Below are 9306 nucleotides of genomic sequence, written 5' to 3' on the forward strand. Positions count from 1 at the left end.
CCCTTTTTCCCTCCCCCCTGACTTCCCGAATTTCCAACAGGGACTGAACGCACCACGATTTCACGCCGTGTACCTCTATTTTCAGAACGGTGACGTGAAGGCTCATACACTCCTCCTATATGTGGCTCGTCAGGCCGTGGCAGGCCCTGGGATTGGTGAGATGTAGTTGCTGTAGCAGCTTATGACGGAGCTGTGAGGAGGAGGGAGGGAGCTGTATAAAGGCACACTCACAGGCTCCGGGACCTTCACTCTGGAGGAGGAAAGCGAGTGTTTGGGTTGGTTAACGTTTCACCAAGGGACCTCCAACCCCCTGTATTTACCAACAACAGGCGTCTATTTCCCAACACTGTACCGTCCTAGCACACGGACTCTCTAGTGAGAAATCCCCTCTACCTCGACTAATAAATGCCAAGAGAAACAACCCAAGCGCCCAGAGATAAGGATCGCTGCTCCGAATTTGACAGAAAGACTACACAGTCGGACAAACAGAGGGAAAAACAACAAAAGCGCACGCATCGTCGCCGTTGCCTTTCTCAATGCATACCCTTTGTGCCCGGGGAACGATGAAACCAGAGATTAACGCCGCCGTCGGATTTCTGTCGAGATTTCTGAGGGTAAAAGGACACGTAAACGATCGACAGGTCCAAACGTTCAGCCAAAGCTTACAGGACATTTTGGCAGGTAAGGAAACACGCAAAAAAAATCCACTTCCGTTCACAAAATCCCTTTTAGACTTCTAATATACCATCCCACACATCGACTTTGGGGTTTGTTTCACGGATCGGTGGTTAACGTTGAGTTCTAATAGATTTGAGAATGATTCAGAAGAAGCCTTTCTTTGTTCTCCTAAGTATCACTTTCAGCGCTACCATAGCGCACCGCTAACTGCGCACGTCGGAGAGAGGAAAACGCACTGGATGATCCAAGGCGATTTGTCGCCAGTTTTCGTCGACGCAAAATAATATTTCGAAGTAAAAAAAATGTTGAAAATACGAATTGGTTAAAGTTTAATGTGTGTGCTGTTTTTAGCTTGAAGGGTGGGGGTGGGGAGACGGAGAGGGACGCTCGATTGGCTCGAACAAGGAAGTGCGCCTCTGAGTCGCCCGATAGTGCACACAGAGAATAGAGCAAAAACATCCCCCAGTGAGACGACACAGGCTGCTCGATTACGTAATGCTAAGAACGAAATGATTTAATAATGAAAGACTGTCAGTGTTAAGACCACACTTTATTAGCTGTTTGGCACTGCGTACACGACCTTTTAATATTTAGCACCCTTAATTTGCATTTGTTTATCTGCTTTGTGTTAAATTTGGAAGGTTGTTGATTTGCTCCACAACATATGTCACTCTTTTTGGTATTACCATGCGGTTAAAAGATGAGGTCATATTTTACCACATCTTACATTTATTTCATTAGGGCTCCCACAGTCCACTTAACATGTGTATATAAGGAATGGAGAGTAGACAAGGGAGAAAACAGTGCTTTTACTTTTCAGGAAATGAAGCCTTAGTTGTACACCCAGGCTTAGTTTGACTATTACTGAGTTTTATAGCAGATGTTGCAGAACAGTACAGCTCAGGGATTGTCTCATTTTTTGCTGTAAACGCATTCCTCTCTCGGGGCTCTTAAAGCTCCTATACATCTGTCTAATTCCATCCACATGCAACAGCAGATGACCTACATTTTCCTATATAGGAGTCTCTCACAAAAATAGCTCTTAAACTGCTAAATGGTTGCAGGATCCTGTCCATGTGGAGCAAGTTAGGCTATTTGTTTCTATTTAGAATAGATTGCAAAGATTTCCATCTTTCAATCATGACCAAAAAGTCACCATTTGGACCTGCTGATATCTGAAAATGGTTCTAGGGGGTTTTAATTTATCAATCATACAGTTGGAGGGATGAACAGTACGGTATAGTGTGTGGGTAGAGCAAATTATGAGTTAAGCATTTGCACAAAATGCCAGTGAGCAGTCAGTTCAGGGGGGTTTGCATATGTAAACAGACAAAAGTTGGAGTCTGCTGTGAGGCCTTTGTGGGGGGAGGGGAGATGTTTTGGTGGGCGCCTAGAGGCAGACGTTGAAGACGGAAAGGCAAAATGGAGGGGAAATCTACTGGAACAGCCTATATTTAGTGATCGCAAACATCAATTAGAACAAATAGTGTAAATTATAAGCTTTGTATTGCTGCAAATGCAACACTGATTAGCTTTATTTTCTAAAAGAAAAATAAATTGGCTCCACCGTGTCCAGGTTTGCTTTTTGTTTTCTTGGATGAGGAAAATATGTGAAAACAAAAGAGAGTGTGTGGTAGTACCCCGTGGGCCTTGCTGCTGCTAAAATAGGGCAGCCGGAGCTCTTTTGTGCTTTGAATCCTCACAGTTACTGTTGTGTCTGCATGCTGAAAAGCAGAGTTCCTCGCTCCTCCTGTTTGTGCTGCGCAAAGGGAAGTGAGGAAATGAGTCCCAAAGGCCAGATTGCAACCACAGAGATTGTGTAATTGTAGAAGGCAAGGTTCTTGGTTTGTCTAAAAAAGTAACAGACAAGGTTCTCAAATGGAAACTACCCAATGGTCCAAAACGGAGCCATGTTCAAGGTCAGCTACAATGAGTAAACAACCCTCTTTGGTTAAACTCTTTAGGTTAAGCGCACACTCGTCTGCTTACTTTTCCATCCCCCCCCCCCCCCCCCTCTCTCTCTCTCTCTCTCTCCACCTCCTCCTCCCATGTGCCCTCGTTTTTAAGAATAGGCCATGCTGAGCTGATCATTTCCCAGCTGCTCTGGGGTAGGTAGCTGCCTTTGTGGTTCTGTCTGAGGCTGAAAGCTCATCAAGCCTCTTGTGCTCTTTCACGACTGCCAGCCCCTCTATTAGCTCGGCAGTATACAGACTCCTGCGATAAGGCACAGGAGGAGGGTGGGGAGGAAGGGAGGGGTTGTTATTATCCTGGTGGGTGCATACAGGTGGCCTCCGGGCCCTAGACTGAATGCTGACCCACTTCCTTTAGCCTGTTTTTCATTGGCTACAATGAAGTTACCATCAATGGCAATTCAATATGGATGAGCCTTGTCAGGGTAAATGGTGGGTAGGTGTGTATCTTAAAGTGAGAGGTTGGTAAATAAAACGCTTGGAACAAAAGGGATTAGCAAAGTGTCCTGCTATCATAGGAGAAAGATGACAGGCTTTTTTATGAGCTAAAAGTGAAGTTACGAGAAAAATATGGGCCACGTTTAACATTTACACAAACTCAACTCAAACACTTAACTGTCTGATTGGCTACTCATTGCGCAGTAATATGACCCATACCGAGAGTAGCGCCACTGTGAATCACTAGTTTCAGCGCACATCTGAAACTTCCACATAGACGGACAGATTTATAAAAAAAAAACAAAAAGAAAAAATGGGAACCCTTTCCCTTTAAGAGGCGGAGCTGCCCCAGATGGCTGTCTGGGACACTTTTGGTGTTTTTGTTCAGCCAGTCATGGGAGACTGTGACACTGAGGAAGGCCAGTGGAAGGATTGTGCAATTCAGTGGCAGCCTTTTTTGTCACGTAGGCCTGTTTATGGTTGCTTATGAGGCCTGTAACAGGTGATAGTGTTTTTCCTTTCTTTTTGCTGGAGCGTTCAATAACTCTGTATTTCTGTGCGTCTAGGTACACTTTGTGAATTGGATGCGCTCTAGGCTAAATGAGACATTTGTAGGAACACCTACAGAAACATTCTGTAGTTCCCTGAGAATAAATGCACTTATCAACTGTATTAAATCATTTTTATTTCTCTGCAGAAAAAGATCTGTCTAAACCAGTAACGGGTTTCAGCAAATGCTTTTTACATAATAATGCATTGGACTTACTTTGACAGCACCAGTTGCATCTCATTTATAAACATTTAAGTTGCCTCCTGGCTTAAACGCATAGCACAAGATTAAGATATACTATTCTTAATTAAGTGTCTCTGTTCTCATTTACAATATGGGGATCCAACAAAAAGTGCTGAACATAATGTTTTGGTTGATATTAGGTTTGATCAAGACTTGGAGAATATTAAGCATATCATATATCATCAAATTGCTTTGTTGTTTTCATTTTATCATGCCCTTTTTTAGGTTAGCTGTTTTTACAGTCTTATTAAATCATCTGAGCTTATCTGACACAAAGTACAGTCTGTCTGCTTTCTCTTTAACCTTTGGCAACCTCCAGTTTACTGCAGATCTCTGGCTCCTGTATTATCTTACATTACTACGCCTTTGTTTTTTGTTTTTTCTTCTTTGCTTATGACATGATCTTGCTGTCTTGACGTGTTAGTAACAAGGGTCTGGTTTTGGTTTTTGTTTTTTTTTGTCAGAGCTAAACATTTTCTCCACCTTGTCTCTCTTTGTTTCCCTGCAGAGCAATATAAGCACCACTGGTTTCCAGACAGGCCCTGCAAGGGCTCAGGTTACCGCTGCATTCGCATCAACCACAAGATGGACCCCCTGGTGTGGCAGGCAGGCCAGCGCATCGGTCTGACCATCCAGCAACTCTACCTGCTGCTGCCCAGTGAGCTCACGCTCTGGGTGGACCCCTTCGAGGTTTCCTACCGCATTGGCGAAGATGGATCCATCTGCGTCCTGTATGAGTCGCAGCCTGGCCCGGGAGGAATGCCAGTGACAGCCACCACCAGCTCCCCCTCAGGAAACAGCGGGGCAGTGAACCCTATGGTGGACAGTCACATCAGCTGCAAGGAGGAACTGATGGTGCTGGGAAGAACCAGTCCCTCCAAAGGCTACAATATGATGACTGTGTCTAGTTAAAGCGGCACATAGTCACCCAGGCCTACTATTGTTCAGGGTCACGCCATAGCTGGTCATTTGGCTAGACCAGGGTGAGCCTTTTTAAAGCTAAGAATATGAAATGAAATAGTGAAAGAAGGAAAAAAAAAAAGAAAAAACAAAAACAAACAAACAAAAAAAGAAAACAGAGGATGTGGCCTATCGTCCAGGTGATGGAAACCTTGTAGGTTTGCTATTTTCTACCCTCTCTCCCCATTATCATCTGTTCTGTTGTGTCATTGGATGAGCTGGGCACTCCATTTTTTAGGAGAGGCTTTGTGGAAATGGAACTGTTGGGGCAGCTAAACTAACAAACCAACCAACCAGGAACACCCATGGAAACTGGCTCCGCCTACCCCTGCACTCTCAACTGTAAACGCCGGTGATCGGCTCTGTGTCCGAGGGGGCTATCAGCATTGACTTTGCACTTATTTGTGGTTACTATGGGTACATGTTCAACACACCACTGCAGAAACAGCAGTCCAAATTACATGGATACTTTTTTTCTTCGTTAAGAACTACCCCCGAATCAGAAAATTCAAAACTTTTTTCCCCAGTTTGCTGTTTTTCATTTATTTTGTTTCCTGGGTGGGGAGGAAATTGAGGTTCAGACTGTGCCCTATGAAATCCAAGCTCAAGGTAAAGAAACTCCCAATGAGAGCATCTCTATTTTCTATAAAAACCCTTTTTTGGACCACAGGGAATATATTTTCTTTATCTTTTAGCCATTGGATTAAAAAAAAAAAAAAAAAAGGGGCTTACGGTCTTAACTTCTCTTCCTCCCCCTTCTCCTCGCGACAGCAAGTTTAAAGAAACCATTCATCCCAACCTTCTCTCCGGCCTGTATGTAAGTGCAAGTGGAATGTGTTGTGACACCTGTTACCTATGGATACCAGCGTGTCCCGTTACACCATCGCCCTCCTGTCACCCATGTTTGTGTAGCTTTCTGAGGGAAGGAAAGTCGATCCATTTACTTTCCTCTTCCCTCTAGGTAATGAATGTTGTTGAAATTCACAATCAAGTCCCTGTGTTGTTTAATTTAGCCCCCTTTCTCCTTCAACATTTCTCCTGCATTACCAAAACTCAATGTGTAGCATGGGGGTGGGGGGTCTTTTTAGCCAAATTTTGGTCTTGTGGCCCAGTTAGAATTAACATTGAATGCACTTTGACGTGAGATTGTGTGGGATGTGCACCTTTTGGAGAAAATCGCTTGCATTCCATCCATTCAAATGTCATCTGTTCTCACCATTCTTACTGCCCTGCCCATTTTTAGCCGTTTGATGATACTGTAGCTCCCAATGTTGCCATGGACTGATGTCTGGTCATGTGGGGAGTGTGCAACAATGGATTTCAAAACCTTTTAACACTGTATTTGTGAACATTTCAGAGCTGTTTTTTTTTTTTTTTTTTTTTAATATAAGTGGAGAGTATTCTGGGTGGTATGTTAAAAACATTCTGTTATCCATTCATATGGCACTGTTGATTCTGGCACGATGCAAAGCTACCCCCACCCTCCCTCCCTGCACACCACCTCTGACATGCACAGATGGTGATTTATGTTGCTGATTTAAAAAAAAAAAAAAAAAAAAAAAAAAAAAAAGAATTGCCTGAAAGGTCTGACCTAAGTGATGACTTTGTGACACTTTGGCCAAAGGGAGGTCTGGAGCATCAAGTGTTCAGAGTTTAACTTTAACTTGAATTGGGGAAAAAAAGTAAAAAAAAAAAAAAATCAGGCCTTATCAAACTTCTATTTCCATTAATTGTTTCAAAGGTCTTGTAAAAGAGAGATTTTTTTTTTTTTTTTTTTTTTTTTGGAGGGGGGATTGGAGGTGCACTGCCTTATGGAGACCTCATTGTCAAGTATTTTGAGCCATTTGTGATGTTAACTAATGCCAGGCTTACGAGAGCCAACCTGGTGCATTGTGCTGCCTGGACCCTCGCCGAGGGTGTCCCCTTTCCAGCCTGGCAGCTTCAACTGCCCCTACCCGTCCTGGTGTCAGGGTTAGAGTGCCTCAAGTACCACATATCACCCCCTTAAGCTCAGACCTCCTGTTTAGCCAAGAGCAGGCCAGCATGCTGCTAGCTGACCCCCTGTGGATGCAGGTAGACTTAATGTGACACATATCATCATCCACCACCGTAGGGAGCTGGGTAAGGAAGGCAGGCATGGGGAACTGGTGTGAGAGAGGCGGGGACCAGGGCCGGACTCTTTTGTCCAGGGCAGCTAAAATCCCTCCAGCCCCCTCCCTCTCAGACATGTTCAACATCCCCCACCCTGACCAGAACCCTTCGACCCTCCCTCAGCAGTGATGGATAACCAGCACACGCGCTTGGCGTGCTCAAGCTGCACTTAAGGGGGTGGGCTAGTGGGAGACAAGGAAACATGGATCAAAGATGAAGAATTGAGGGTACTAAGGCCATTGTTTTTTTGTTTTCATCTCACTGGATCGCGCTGCACTTAATTACTGAGTTTGCGTAGCAACTTTGTTTACATGCATATGAAAGGATGTTGTGGCTGTCTGGTGTACCCCCACTCCACTCCCGGTTCTGGGGTTGAATGGGTAACAGGATGATGGAACAGATGCTAGAACGGCTACGGGTGTTGCTCAGGCCTTAGCCACTGGCCAAATCTGTCACGGCAGGCTGGTTCGCCGCTCATCACCAGACCTATGGGTGTTTAAGCTCCCCTAAGCTTGAGAGGATCATGGGTAATATAGCTATAGCCTTTGACGCACTGCAACCCCCCTAACCCCCCTGCACCCTGTTCTCTGCTGATACTCCCTTCAGCAATCTGTGAAAAGCAGTTATTCCATGTTGGGCAGATGGAGGAGAGCTTGCTGGGCTGAGAGCCCAGCACTTTGGTTTCCATGGTGGACACCAGTTTTAAAATCATGCTGCTCCATTAAAGCTTTTTAATGTCACGTGAGATGTTTTGAGATTGGTCTATATTTCAGACGAGAGATGATCATCTCGTCTCACTGCTTTTGATGTATTTTATGGTCACACTGCTAGATTTTCCTCATCTTTCCACTCATATCCATTTTGCCCTCTTCATCCTCTTTTTTTTTTTTTTTTTTTTTAAGAGGATTTTTAGTCTGGTGATCTAACCCAGTTTTTAACAGAATTTAATTCTTCTGGGGCTTCAAAAAATTAAAACAGAAAAAAACCCAAATTCCCCTTGGACACCTTTTCGACTTTGCTACTACCACCTGAAATGGTTTAAAGTCCTCAGTTAATGTTAACTATTTAAATGGCATCCATTCAGCTTGTGCGCACTTAGATTACAAAAATTGTTGTGAGAGTGCTTTGAGTAGTCAGAGGTAAAATAGCACATAAATGCACTAAATGTTGAAGTTGTGCGACATTTTTTTGAGACGCGAGGAGTCTCTCCTGGAATGTATTGCCAAACTCAGGCCTCAGACATTCAATAAATAACTCTTATGGAAACGTTGTGCATGTTAAGATATGAAACAGGAAGGGAACAGCAGTTTCGTTGTTGTTGTTGTCAATACTGTCATCGATTAGTTGAATTATTGCCACTTTCACATTTGAGGTGTTTTACATATTGTAGAATGTATTGTAACTGTACAACAAATGGTAGAGTACATAACATTACACATGGGAAGTGCCAATAATTTCTATGCTGAGGTGTTTTGTTTCCTTTTTGTTTTTCAGAGGTATTCCTTTTTTGTATTTCATCTTTTAACATGGATAATGCTTTTTCGTAAGTGAAGCCATTTGTGATGGGAGTGTTGGCAAGGACCAAAGTTGTTCTGGTAAAATTATTAGTTTCCATGATCTGTGACTGTTGACGTATCCTTTGGTGTTTTTTTTTTTTTTTTTTCTTTGTTTTGTTTTTTTCTTTTTTTTGTTCATTCTTTTCTGTTTTTTTTTTCCCCCCCCTTTTTTTTTTTCTATTTACGTATAAAACAAGAAAATAAACAAAAAAATCTGAGCTTACCCAAGAAGAAAAGCTGTATCTTGTGATTTCATGTCAGTACATCTTTATCGTGTTCAGTTTATTTTTCCTTGGGTATGTTGTGATGAACTGCTGTAAATTTGTACAGTTCATGTAAATTGATTGTGCGGAAGTTGTACAGATTTCTATATTTTGGAAGAAAAGTTTTGTTTTTTTTCTCTGTAATAAAAGATTTCCTATCTTGGCATCATAATTCCCTTTGAATTGTGTCATCATTTACTTCTGTACTCACTGATAGCTTTACATTTCAAAATGGGGACAGGGGCGGGGAAGACATATTAATACAGACGTTAATCAATAAAATAAAAGCTACTTGACTGAATGAAGCAGGAGCAATACAAACTAAGCTCTGATGCCGTGCTGTCGCTCAAGCCAGATTGGTAGTTGACCTACAATGCTTTAAAGACTGAGCCATCTGTACCAAGAGGACTGGAGAGAAGAGATCAAGTCAGCAATTCTCTTGCCTCACTAACAGTTCTGTCTCGGGACAGTGAGCTGCACTTTGTATAAAGAGATTT

At 43.0% G+C, this 9306-nt stretch overlaps 1 protein-coding gene across 1 annotated transcript; it reads left to right on the forward strand.

Moving 5' to 3' along the window:
• The first annotated feature begins 244 nt into the window (after nt 1-244).
• On the forward strand, nt 245-8931 carry btg1 (B-cell translocation gene 1, anti-proliferative). The gene is made up of 2 exons (XM_063500773.1): nt 245-681; nt 4388-8931. Exons 1-2 carry the CDS (start codon nt 537-539, stop codon nt 4789-4791), a joined length of 549 nt encoding a protein of 182 aa, XP_063356843.1. The 5' UTR covers nt 245-536; the 3' UTR covers nt 4792-8931.
• The last annotated feature ends 375 nt before the right edge of the window (nt 8932-9306 follow it).

Source organism: Pelmatolapia mariae, linkage group LG17, assembly GCF_036321145.2.
Source record: "Pelmatolapia mariae isolate MD_Pm_ZW linkage group LG17, Pm_UMD_F_2, whole genome shotgun sequence".
Taxonomy (NCBI): Eukaryota; Metazoa; Chordata; class Actinopteri; order Cichliformes; family Cichlidae; genus Pelmatolapia; species Pelmatolapia mariae.

Bases quoted from the DNA above. Each gene is read 5' to 3' on its own strand.
- btg1 (XM_063500773.1), top strand. From the start codon at position 537: ATGCATACCCTTTGTGCCCGGGGAACGATGAAACCAGAGATTAACGCC. The intron at 682-4,387 runs GTAAGGAAACAC...GTTTCCCTGCAG, and splicing joins CTTACAGGACATTTTGGCAG to AGCAATATAAGCACCACTGG.